The 13,465-nt window shown below is 44.7% G+C and overlaps 1 protein-coding gene across 1 annotated transcript in view; it reads left to right on the forward strand.

Moving 5' to 3' along the window:
- The window catches only part of MYBBP1A (MYB binding protein 1a), a 273,632-nt gene that overhangs the window by 136,697 nt on the left and 123,470 nt on the right, over positions 1-13,465 (forward strand). Inside the window, exons 13-19 of the mRNA XM_063953716.1 lie at positions 885-993; positions 6,597-6,690; positions 8,382-8,533; positions 9,573-9,659; positions 10,877-11,044; positions 11,153-11,317; positions 12,666-12,823. Of these exons, the coding sequence (XP_063809786.1) occupies positions 885-993; positions 6,597-6,690; positions 8,382-8,533; positions 9,573-9,659; positions 10,877-11,044; positions 11,153-11,317; positions 12,666-12,823 (933 nt within the window). The remainder of the gene's footprint in view (positions 1-884; positions 994-6,596; positions 6,691-8,381; positions 8,534-9,572; positions 9,660-10,876; positions 11,045-11,152; positions 11,318-12,665; positions 12,824-13,465) is intronic.

Below are 13,465 nucleotides of genomic sequence, written 5' to 3' on the forward strand. Positions count from 1 at the left end.
CGCTGTACGATAACGCAGCCTAGCAATCAGGTCTGAATTAGGCCACGTATACGAAGTGCTACAATGTAGCCACTGCAGATTTTTTCCATAACAAGTTCTGTTGTGCTTCATATACAGACTCATGTACACACAATATACAAGTGTCATATATCAAATTAATCAGCACAGTCTCCCTGTGCATCACATTGTGATTTAAGGGCATTTTTGGCAATAAAAGATGCCAGACATTACCAGAGTTGCACGGGACCTCACTTTAGCCAGGCATCTCCCACTGTGGGGCGTATTGAGGGTAGATGTATGAGTACATCTATATGTAAAACTTACTGGTATGAAATCAGGTTGCAGTGAGAACAGCCTTCTGTGCACAACACTGGGGGTCATTCAGATGCGGTCGGAGTTGCTATCACTGCTGCTTCCTTGGAAACAGAAGTGATAGCGCTGTATGGTAATAGCAGTAGTGATCTGACCTGCAACCTAGGACACAGCAATGTGCGACATGCGGCACCCATGGTGCCGCGCAAGCCGCTCATCGCAGAGGCCAGGAAATCTCTGCCCTACACCGGAGATCCCTGGCCTCTTCTCACCCCGTAAATGGCAGTGACACAGCTGAGGCCATCGCCGCCCCCCCTCCTCACCCCAGTGATAGACAGTCTGCTGCTCTGTGTCCTATGTCGCAGGACCCATTTGGACAGGCGCGGAACGGGTCCTGTGAATGCGTAAAGTAAATGAATAGTTGAACTTTGTTTACTAGTGTAAGAGTAAACCGTGTTACACTTGCAGAATCATTCTGATTAATTATTTAAAAATACTGGTATATATATTGACTGTACTCCGTTGCCTTTGTCCTTTATCGCCTTAGTTTTTTTTTTTATCCTTTTTTGCAGAATGCTGCATTATGTGGATGATCTCCAAAAGAAAACAAAGAAATCAAATAGTATGGAACTGTCAGCCTATCAGCAGTTGTTGCTATTAGTTGGAATTCATCTCTTTAAGGTTAAAGCATGTCTAATAACTTTATTCATTTAGTTCAGATTAATGTCAATTAGGTCTTTTGGGTGTCCAGTTTATGTCGAGTACATTATCCTTTTTGTAATTTAAACAAAAATATACTCTTTAAAGCACACTGCTTACTCACATGTATATAGTCTCCATTCCATGGGCTATTGCATACATGCAACCCCCAATTCCATATATATCCATACCAAGATCCTTAGTTTTTCCTGCAACTGTACACATGCCAAAGTCACAGTAGCTTTGTTGACATGAACGTCCTCTAGCATCCATAAGGGATATTGGGGAGACTTAGGGGGTAATTCCAAGTTGATCGCAGCAGGATTTTTTTTAGCAGTTGGGCAAAACCATGTGCACTGCAGGGGAGGCAGGTATAACATGTGCAGATAGAGTTAGATTTGGGTGGGTTATTTTATTTCTGTGCAGGGTAAATACTGGCTGCTTTATTTTTACACTGCAAATTAGATTGCAGATTGAACACACCACATCCAAATCTAACTCTTTCTGCACGTTATATCTGCCTCCCCTGCAGTGCACATGGTTTTGCCCAACTGCTAAAAAAAAATCCTGCTGCGATCAACTTGGAATTACCCCCTTAGTACGATGGGGTATAGCGGGGTCCAAAAGAGCCGGTGCACTTTAAATTTCTTCACTGGGTGTGCTGTCTTCTCCCCTCTATGCCCCCTTCCACAGGGAGTTTAAAAAAAAGTGCCTTCAGGAGAGGATGCACATCTCTGCAGCTCCAGAGAGTTTTCCTCAGTTTTCTTTTCAATCTTTATTATTTTCGGTATTCTGTTTGGGCAACAGCATACTTGCACCATGGGAGTTCAGGGGGTGACGGTCACCGGCCTTGTGAGGTATCAGAGCCGCTTCCCCGCTGCAGGACCACCGTCCTGAGAGGTTATTTGTACAGCTAAGCACTGCACCTTAGCTGTCGCAATCGCAGCATGCCACAATAGCCTGAAGGTGACAGTGGTGAGTACAAACCCATGGGCCCCGGTGAGGGGGGGCGGTTCAAAGTGCAGCTGACACGCAGGTGAGGCATACGGGACCCTCCTGGGGTGGACCCGCTATAGCCCCCTGTGTACACTGGGTAGCGGTGGCTTAAACTATCACTTGTGTGATGTTTTTAAGCTATTTGGGAGACATTGCCAGTATAAAAAACACTGTACCGTTGGGGGGGGGGGGGAGCTACCTCAGAGCGGGACCAGCGGTATTTTGGCGCCTTTCTGTGCTTGCAGCAGCAGGGACACGCAGCTCTTCCTGACACTCAGTAAACGCTGGAAAACTGGTACAGGGTGTAGCAAAGGGGGAGAGCCGCTATTGTACACAATCTGTGTCCTATAAAGGACAGTAATCATAGGTTTCAATAGTAATCAAGAACCCCCGGGGGTTGACGTATCAGTCTCTCGACTGTCTTAAGAAGGCGGTGCTGCCTGCCCCGGGCTCCTTTACCATAAAGGACCCTGGGGACAGAAAAATAGAGACTACACTAAAGTCTGTCTACACAGCAGCAGGTGCATCGCAAAGGCCGGTCATAGCGAGTTGCTGGATGACCCATGCCATTCACACTTGGGCTTCTCAAATTCAGGAAGGCCTCTCCAGGGATATGCCTCTGGTCAGTACGGTGACTCTCCTGAAGCACATTCAGGACACTGCACGCGTTCTGTGTGACTCGCTCAAGGAGATGGGCAATATTAATGCTAGGACCTCTGCCATGGCAGTGTCGTCACGCAGGGCCTTGTGGTTGCGTCAATGGATAGTGGACGCAGAGTTCAAGCGCAGTGTGGAATCTCTCCTCTTTTCTGGGGAATGGCTCTTCGGGGTTCAGTTGAATACGTGGATTTCTAAGGTTACTGTGGGGAAATCCATGTTTCTCCAGTCTGATGCCCCCGCCGGCTAGGCTTTCCTACCTGGGGCAGTCTGTTCAGTCCTTTCGGTCTAACAGATTTCGATCTAGGGCCAGAGGTGCCTCCAATGCGGCTAGATGCGCCAGAGGTAAGACAAGAAGACCTACAAACTCCGGTTCTCAGAAACAGAACACCAGTCCTGCTTCCACTAAGTCCTCAGCATGGCGGTGCCCACCCACCACAAGGGGATCTCGAGGTGGGAGCTCGACTGTGTCACTTCAGCCACGTCTGGGATGGTTCCTGCCAAGATACCTGGGTCAAGGACCTCATTTCTCAGGGCTACAAGCTGGAGTTCGACGGTGCTCCTTCCCAACGATTTTTCAAGTCCAGCTTACCAGCTTTGGGTGGATACGCAAGTTACGTTGCAACAGGCCATCCAAAAGTTTGTCCAGTCCCACGTCATTGTTCCAGTACATGTACAACAACGAGGAACGGGTTATTTCTTCAACCTGTTTGTGGTACCGAAGCCGGACTGTTCGAGAAGGCCCATTTTGAATCTAAAGTCCATGAACCCTTAACTAAAGGTTTTGAATTTCAAAATGGAATCCTTGCAAGCAGTGATTGCGGGCCTGGAAGAACGGGAATTCATGGTCTCCCTGGATATCAGGGACGCCTATTTCTATATTCCGATTTGGCCACCTCATCAGGCTTATCTGAGGTTTACCCTACTGGACGATCACTACCAGTTCCAGGCGCTACCCTTCGGCCTGTCCACAGCTCCGAGAGAGTTCACAAAGGTGATGGCGGTGATGATACTCCAGCTCCGGGTCCAGGGGGTCATTGTTGTCCCTTACCTGGACGATCATCTGATAAAAGCAAGATCCAGGGAGCTTTTATATCTCCATATCGACCGCACTATCCAGCTTCTGTCACACCATGGGTGGATTCTCAATTTACAGAAGTCCCACCTGGAGCCAACTCATCAGCTCCTGTTCTTGGGGATGTTACTGGATACTGTGGCTCAGAGGACAAGGCGAGAACACTTCAGGAGATGGTCCACATGGTTTTCCGACCTGCTTGAATATCCATCCATCTTTGCATAAGATTGTTGGGGAAGATGGTTGCCTCATACGAGGCGATCCAATAAGGGAGGTGATATGCCAGAACATTTTAATTGGATCTCCTGAGCAAGTGGTCCGGATTACATCTTCAGATATACCGGATGAGACGGCTGTCACCTCAGGCCAGAATTTCCCTCCTGTGGTGGCTGCTGTCTTCAAATCTCCTGCATTCTGAGAGGATGGGGAGCTGTCACCCAAGGGGCTCAGTTCCAGGGTAGGTGGTCAGCCCACGAAGCCCTCCTTCCGATCAACATTCTGGAACTTCAGGTGATCTACAATACTCTGCTTCTGGCCTCTCCTCTACTCCGGGATCGCGCGATCCAGGTACAGTCTGACAACATCACGGTAGTGGCATACATCAATCGGCAAGGAGGTACAAAAAGCAGGGCCTGCATGCGACAGGTGCAAAAGTAATGTCGGCAATCTTCATTCCGGGATTAGACAACTGGGAAGCGGACTTCCTGAGTCGTCACGATCTCCAGCCGGGAGAGTGGGGGGGGCGCCACCATCAGGTGTTTCAGCAGATCATCGACTGGTGGGGCTGCCCACAGATAAACATGATGGTTTCCCGACTCAACAAGAAGTTTCTTTGGTATTACTCCCGAACCAGGGACCCCCAGGCGAGGGCAGTGGATACACTGACGTCGCCTTGGCCTTACCGGCTGGTCTACTTGTTTTCTCCGAATCCGTTGCTCCCAAAGGTGCTAAAGTGAATCAGAAATCAAGGAGTCCAGGCATTGCTGATTGCCCCGGAGGGCTTGGTTCGCGGATATTCTGGACATGTCTGTTGAAGACCCTTGGCCTCTATCACTAAGAAGAGATCTTCAACAAGGACCGTTCGTCTACCCGGACTTACGGTGACTTCGTTTGACGGCATGGAGGTTGAGCGGAACATCCAAGCTCACAAGGGCATTTTCAAAAAGGTAATTGCTACCATGGTTCAGGCCCGGAAACCTGTGACGTCAAAACACTATCATCATATCTGGAAAATATGTCTCTTGGTGGGAGGACCGCACATACCCGCCTGCGGAGTTCAACTTGGGACGTTTCCTACAGGCTGGTGTGGACAAGGGCTTACGTCTGTGTTCCATTAAGATTTCAGCTCTCTCCATCTTCTTCCAGAAGAAATTGGCAGTGTTGACAGAAGTTCAGACCTTTTTGTAAGGGGTACTTCACATACAACCTCCTTTTGTGCCGCCCACAGCACCCTGGGATTTGAATGTTGTGTTGGTGTTTCTACAGTCCTCCTGCTTTCATCCACTGCTGACGGTAGAAGACAAGTACCTCACGTGGAAGATGGTGATGTTACTGACCATGGCTTCTGCCAGGCGTGTCTCAGAATTGGTGGCCTTATCGTGTAACATTCCCTACTTGGTCTTTTACGAGGACAGAGCAGAGCTCAGGACTAGGCAGCAGTTCCTGCTGAAGGTCGTCTCTGCATTCCACTTGAATCAGCCTATTGTTGTTCCGTCAGGTTCTGGCACCTCTGCTCCTCCGGAGGCATTTGATGCGGTGCGAGCCTTGACGATCTATGTCAAGAGAACGGCTCGGATCAGAAAGACGGATTCAAAAAGGGTTGCCCTGCTTCAAAGCAGTCCATTGCTCGTTGGCTTAGGCTTACTATCCAACAGGACGGCAGCCTTACCTGTTCCACAGTCTCTGAAGGCCCATTCTACAAGATTGGTGGGGTCTTCCTGGGCGGCTGCCCGTGTAGTCTCAGCTTTGCAACTATGCCGAGCTGCTACCTGGTCGGGGAAGAACACCTTTGTGAAGTTCTACAGGTTTGATACCCTGGCCAAAGAGGATACAGAGTTTGGGCAGGTGGTACTGCAGCAGTCTCCGCACATTCCTGCCTGTTCTGGAAGCTTTGGGATGTCCCTATCGTACGAAGTCTCCCCAATATCCCTTATAGATGCTAGGGAAAATAGGATATTAATTACCTATCGGTACATCCTTTTCTCATAGTCCATAAGGGATATTGGGCACCCGCCTCAGTGCATTGACTTTTCTGCAGGTTCTGTGGTTACCTGTTCAGCTGTTGCTGTTTGGTTACTAGCCGTTGCTGGTTGGTTTTATGTTAGTGGTGTGCTGGTGTATAAATCTCACCACTCATGCTCCTTCTCTCATTTATGTCCTTTCTCCTTCGGGCACTGTTTTACCTATAATTGCCTGTGGGAGGGGGCATAGAGGGGAGGAGCCAGCACTCCCAGTGAAGAAATTTAAAGTGCACCGGCTCCTTTGGACCCCGCCTATACCCATCATACTAAGTCTCCCCGATATCCCTTATGGACTACAAGAAAAGGATTTACCGGTAGGTAATAAAAATCCTAATTTTGCTCTGTGAAGCTAACATTACACATTGTTGCACCAGCTGCACTTCACAGCTATTATCCGCAATTTATAAGCCACCAACTCATTATAAATATATAGCAGGAGGGGGTTCATTTAATAGACTGGCGCAGCAGATTAAACTAATATTGCACTTTTATGTTCAGATTTGTAAAAGTTTTCCTTCCAGGTAAATGCTGCTGTTGGAAGACATGACATTACTTTTTCCATCTGATAATACTGTGTCAGTTATTTCCTTTTCTGTAACAGGTTTTCTTTTATTTAGACACCTGAGGAGAGTGTGGATCTGCTAAATGACATCCAGAATTGCCTGGATAAAGCTTTGAGTAAAAAAGGCAAAAAGAAAAAGCAAGCTGAAGGTTTGTGACAGTTCTGTGATTACTAGAACAACTGCACCATATGCAAATGCTGTACAATGCGTTTCATTTCTGTGATTATTCTGTTTGTGTGCCTTATTCATTGTAATACCTAATATTTACTGTTCAGTCAGTAAAATGTGCCTTCACATATCAGTACTGTCATTTTTCCATTGTTTAAAAAAACATTTTCAGCACTTCCGTTGTGGTGTTACGTAAACTCCCATGTTTCAGTCACTCAACACTACTTAACTGGCGTGGTCAGAGCACATGCGACCACGTCGCCCCACTGTGTCTCCCAGTTTTTGACGAGATACGTTCTGCATATGTGTATAATACAGAGGTTCCCAAACGCTGTACTCAAGGTGCTGGTTTGATAAACAGGTCAGAGGCCAAATCAGTGATACAATTCTTCATCCAATCAGAACTGGTATAGCCCCCTCAGAAACATACAAATCATGTCAATCTAGACACTTCAAGCACTCCCAGAGGAAGACCGAAAGGTTGAAACGCGTTGGAGGAACTACAAAGAAAGAACCACTACAGATTCAAAGACTTCATCAGGAAGACTCTTTCCCACGTCGAAAAGACCCGGTCACGTGACCGGACCAACCCGGAAGCCAGCAGCGCTGCTAGGATACCAGACAGCGGAGGAAGCCGGTGACTGAGCGCGGCTTGCGGCTGGAGCGGGCGACAGGTGAGTTCTCTGTAAGCAGTGGGAGAGGCGCAGCTAGCCGCTCTGCAGAGCGGCATCTGAATCCTTTCCCCACTGCTAGACAGTTCCACCTCTCTGACCGACCTGCACCCGGGGGTGTCTGAACAAGTACGCACCATGGGCAGCAGGGACAGAGAGGGGAAACCAGTCCTGAGACCCCCTTTTTTACCCCACTTATGCCACCACCGTAAGCTCAGGGCATCGTGAAGGTTTTAAAGATTTTTTACCAACACCAGCAATTGTTGTTATTATTTTTTTCCTAAAGACTTTCAACAGCAGATGTGCGGGACGCCGCAGTCTGTATTATAACCTGCATGAACTTTATAAGAGACAATATCGCCCACCCTGGGCATTAACCGCACACCTTTAGATTGGCCAGTATACAATAAATACAGTGGCATCATATTGTTATTTTTGTGATTTCTATATACAAGTGCAAACTCATATTTGGGTCTGTTCATACATTATCCTTTATTACATCTGATGTGCATTCATTAGCTAAACACACACACCTTAGGGGTTGAGCGCAGTTCTATTGTGGTATATCCACTAAGCATCTCCATTCTTAATATGACCGTTTGCTCGAGAGTATATTAAGTTAAATGGAGAGCGTCTGTTACTTAAATCTGTAAAAATATATTTCCTGTCCATTTATTGAAACCTAATAAACATATACGCTCAGCGGCCACTTGATTAGGTGCACCTGCTCAATAATGCAAATATCTCATAAGCTGATCATGTGGCAGCAACTCTATTCATAAAACTATGCAGTCATGCCCGGGAGGTTCAGCTGCTCTTCAAACCCACCACTAGAATGGTAAAGAAATGTGGTCTAAGACTGGGTAGTATCTCCAGAAACTAGATTTCCTAGAATTTTCTTGCACAACATTATCTAGAGTGTAGAGAGGATTGTGCAACACCCCCATCATATATTGACCGCGCTTTAACCTCACACTGTCTTTTTTGTTTCTCTTGACAGATCAACAGGAGCCAGAGTGGGTGGAGGTGATGGTGGAAATTCTCCTGTCTCTCTTTTCCCAACCAAGTAGACTCTTCCGAGTTGTCTCTAGGAATGTATTCAAGAAGATTTGCCCGTTCTTGACAAAGAATGCCTTACAGCTGATCTTGAATGTATGTGACATTTCTAAATGCTTTTTAATCAATTTGTTTGTATATGTAAAAGTAATACAAACTATGGCATCTCTCCCAAATAAGCTATGGGGACATTTACAGGTTAAATACTTCCTTATGTCCAGAGACCTTCGCTATGCGGGGACTTGGGATTTGATGCCTTCTGTGAAACTGGTGATGTCTCAGAACTCTTCCTCCCAAATATTATCGAATTTATCTAAATTCTTAATTGAGAATTGTTTTTCTACAATACCAAAATTCACTGAAAGCTGGTCGAGGGATCTTGACTAGGATATCAGTTCTCCTAAATGGAAGTCTTTCTTTGGAAAGTCTTGGAGTAGTACCACCAATATACTTAGGGTTAAATATATGATCCTCTGTTATGGGAGAGAAGTGCTACACCGCGTCTTCCCTATGTATGACTCTGGCGGTGTATGCAAGGTGACTAGCCCCTGTCTATATCGGTGCTGCTATTTACAAGATAGCACGCTGATATTCAGGGCAGTGGACCATTCCAACAGCTGCAGGTGTAGTTGCTCATTCACTACAGCAGGGACAGCTCTGTCCTTGGCTGTAGCGGCTGCCGGCTGCATGGGAGATCTCGTGATAGTAGCGAGATCTCGCTCATGCTTAGTGGAGTTGGCCGGGAGGAAAAGATACTGCGCATCAGCACTATGCCGATGCGCTGACGGGCATCGCCGGGGGGGGGGGGGAAATTTAAACAACTCCACTCCGGCAAATGAGATGGTAATACACCTCGGCGCTAGTGCTTCCTGCTTCGGCTCTGTAAATAGGCGAAGCGGGAGAGTCATATCGGCACGATGCTGGTAACATACATTTACTGCTTAGTCTTGAGACTCATTTTAAGGGGATAACTCAATTTTTTATACTAGCCCATGCACTAAAAATTTTCAGTAAGATTTACTTGTGTAAAGAAAAAAAAGAACCTATGGCACTGGATCCTTTATGTCCATTTGTGCTCTGATGTACAGTGTTATCCAGTACTCATTCCATCATTTGTCTTTTTCTTTAAACCCAGGTTTTTGACCCAGAAGAAGAGCAGAATGAGGAAAGTGCAGTTATTGTAACTGAAGAAAAGCACCCAAAGAAATCCACCAATAGCCAAGTGTGTTTGATGTCTTTCATTTGTTTTCTATTTGTAATATGAAACATTTTACCCTATGAGTTTTTCTAAGTTTGAACGCCAGGATATCTGTACTGCTCTACAAATATGAGTGGTCATGGGACCTAATTCCTAGTGAGGAGCATACCACGTGTCACATCACCGCGGGCCAGCCTGTGATCCTATACGTCACCCTGACGCCGCAGGTGGGCAGTCGTGGTGTGGGTTTTACTTGAACTACCACCATGAAGAGTATTGCGATCACCAGATACTCACAGCACACTTAAAAATCCACCGTTATTACACATGTAGCATGGGCCTCTCCAGGCACGTGAATTCATAGAGCATAGCGATAACACTGATACATTTTTAGGATTTATTGAGAAAATATCTCCAGGGACAAATTACAAAGGAAAACAGGTAAATAAACAAGACATAAAGTTATGATGTGCACAGATTGACTTCATGTAAATATAAAGAAATAAAACGTCCAAAGCCGAAATTATCTTAGTCTGAGATTTGGGTGATCTGTGTGGGGGAGATCACATGTGGCAGGCAAGATCGGACCAGTCCTAGCATGGAGCTACTCCCTTGTAGCTGACCCTCTTCCAGCCTGCCTGAATGTGTCAAAAGGCTTGAACAAGCACCCCCCCTACTGTGAAAAGCAAACATTTCCAAGGAAGTTTAGCCTTCAAAAGTTTCTTAGTTAACACCTCGCCACTCTGGCCACAAAGTATCTTAAACAATGCAGATACAGTTTTGTAACTAGCAATTCGTACCACACAGACAATCATGAAATAGTCATTTTGGGAGCACTATAACAATTCACATTATGGTCACGGCCGGGTTATTACTCACAGGACCATAGGCATAGTTAACCAAGGGCACACAGAATGCGTAGTCATGACACGTGACGTTGAGGAATTACCGTAACCCATGGCGACTGCCACACCATACATATATTTGTCCTCCGATTGCTGCTATGTCATACTGCACAGAGAAAGCTGATTGTATGTGGCAATACAGTCTCTAATGAGCATTCTGCTATGACCACCAGCACTGACATCTACGTGGCACCCCACCACTGTGCACGTAGTCCGACACCTTGGAAAATGCTTCAACTTTTTGGTTTCTTCCCAAATATATTTAAATGAGTTTTCAGTGACAAACAAGTAAAATTCAGCTATTTAAAGGAAAACAACTGTTTTGTCGTCTGAAAGGAAATGGAGAGCAGCTCAGATGAGGACAGCTGTGAGGAGAGTGAAGAAGATAATGAAGAAGAGGAAGAAAACAAAGATAGTGATGATGATGAAGCAGCATCAGTTGAAGATGTGAATGAGGTGTTCCGTAAACAGCTAATGACTGTTTTACAAGCAGGCAAAGCTCCGGTAAATTTTTAATAATTGTAAAAATCATTAGCGGATGGTGTGGATGTATAAATTAAAGAATTATCTGTTATGTGAGAGGTAAACAAGTTTGTTGTTTATATATACTAGCAGGCCGAAGACAGTGACGATGACTTGGATGATGAGACCATGATGGCTCTTGATGAAAATCTTTCTGCATTGTTTGCGGAGCAGAAAAAGCGCATTCAAGCAAAAAAGGATGCAAAGGCCAAAATCCGTGAGGAGAAAATCTTACGGAAGGATTTTAAGACCAAGGTATCCAATAATTGCCTTTGAAATATAAAGAAAAATAATAAATAAATGTTATATCTCCCACAATGCCCTGGCACTCCTGCAGCCCTCCAGTGCTAACTTGCTCCTTTGCCCTACACTGGGAATGGTGCCCCTAATACATTTGTAGAAATAATGAGGTGGCACTCGGAGACTGATAACATGAATACAGCGTTTCGTGCTCCCCTTCTTCAGAACGTTATGAAGAAAAGGAGCATGTCCTTGACACGTTAACATCTTTATGACACGCTTTATTCGTGTTATCAGTCTGAGTGCTGCGTCGTTATTCCTACAAATATATATATATATATATATATATATATTTTTTTTTATCTATTCGACTTGTTGCCTCGGCACTCCTGTCTTCATAGCAAGCAGCTCGCTCTGGTTCCCTCCTTCTGGGAACTTGCCCACAGTAACATGCAAACCAGAACGCAGCCAGCACTCGGAGACTGATGAAACCGTGAAGAAAAACCTCTTAGAGCATGTTTTATTTAAGTGGCGTTTCAGAAGCTTGTCCACTTCCTTGTATGAGGCCATTCTAGGGGGCTGTTGCAGAATGATTTAAATTAGTCCTGAAACCACTATGTAAACACCTTATTCACCATTGTTTTGGTTTTTTTTTCAGTAATACTTTGTCTATGGAATATTAGATTTCCAGAAACACATGATTTTTTTTTTTTTTTTTTTATTAAGTGGCTCTATACCTGCTTATATTTAATGTGTTCTAGTAAACGTGATGTAAACTTAGCATACTATCAACTGCGGTTGCTCTGACGTCCTGTGGTTGGCAATAAAGCTCCAGCCTTTGACTTTGTTTAGTGTGTATTGTTGATGATTAGTTCCTTATATTTAATGCCATTGCCTTAATTTAATACTATTGGCTAGAATATGATATGATAAACCATTAAGCTGTTCAACGATATTTACTACAGATCACCAAATGAATGCTCAATATGTTTGCTTTTACTTGACGTTGCTCTCTGGTTCTAAAGATCAGGGACATTTAATCTGCTTTGTGGGGTATTTGCGTTTTCAGATATGTTAACTGAATAGTGACCGGTCTATTCATGAAGCAGTGAAAATAGTGGAGAAGTGAGCTTGTGGAGAAGTTGTCCATGGCAACCAATCAGCTGCTCCGTACAATTGTATAGTATGCAAATAATAAATGCTACTTCAATGCTGATTGGTTGCCATAGGCCACTTCTCCACCCTTTTCACTACTTCATGAATAGACCCCCTTATGATAAGATCTGGTGTCCTCTTGATGGTGAAAACATAATTCAGTCATTGCTCCATTTGCTTTCTCAATTATAGTTCTTATTTTGTACAGGTGCTAGACTTAGTTGACGTGTTTGTGAAGAAGCAGTCTGACAGTCCGCTGGTATTTAGTGTCATTGAGCCCTTGGTTTCTGTAATAGAACAGAGTATGAATGCTGAGTCCAGTCAACAGGAGCAGGACTTTCTTCGCAAAACAGCAGACATTTTCATGTAAGTAGGCCCAGAGTTCAAATACTCAGTAGAGGAACTGTATATAATTTTCAATTTGTAGGAAACATAACACTGAGGCAACGATGAGTAATAAAGATATCAAGAACAAGCAGTGTGTTTACAGCAGCCATGAACAACCTGAGGGCTACATGCGGTCCATTGCTGTGTGCCCTAGACCGGACGCCACCCTGGTGGTGGTTTTTTTTTCTTCCTCATAGAGACTTTTCTCTACCAGTTTTATTCTGCACCTGACACATGTAGGAATTATATATACCTACAGCTAGAGATAAATCTCAAACTGTATATATATCTGGCGCTAAAATAATGTATGGTAGTAATTTACCAGATGGTAATCAGTGAAAATTGTGATCTCTAGGGCTGCTGAGCAAAAACAGCTGGTTAGGCTGAACAACTAATTGAAATACAAAGGAGAAAGAAATGCTCTGCGCACCAAAAATCACTTTGAATTGATTGATTGATTAATTAAGTGCAGTCTAGCAAGGAGAATGATTGACTCAATGAAACTTGACCTTTTTTATAGTGAAAAATATTTTATAAAACAGTTAATGACACAAAACAAAGTAAATAAGACAAACAATACATATATATATATATATAGCAGTATAAAAACCGGAGGTATTT

This window comes from Pseudophryne corroboree, chromosome 2 (assembly GCF_028390025.1).
Source record: "Pseudophryne corroboree isolate aPseCor3 chromosome 2, aPseCor3.hap2, whole genome shotgun sequence".
Lineage (NCBI taxonomy): Eukaryota > Metazoa > Chordata > Amphibia > Anura > Myobatrachidae > Pseudophryne > Pseudophryne corroboree.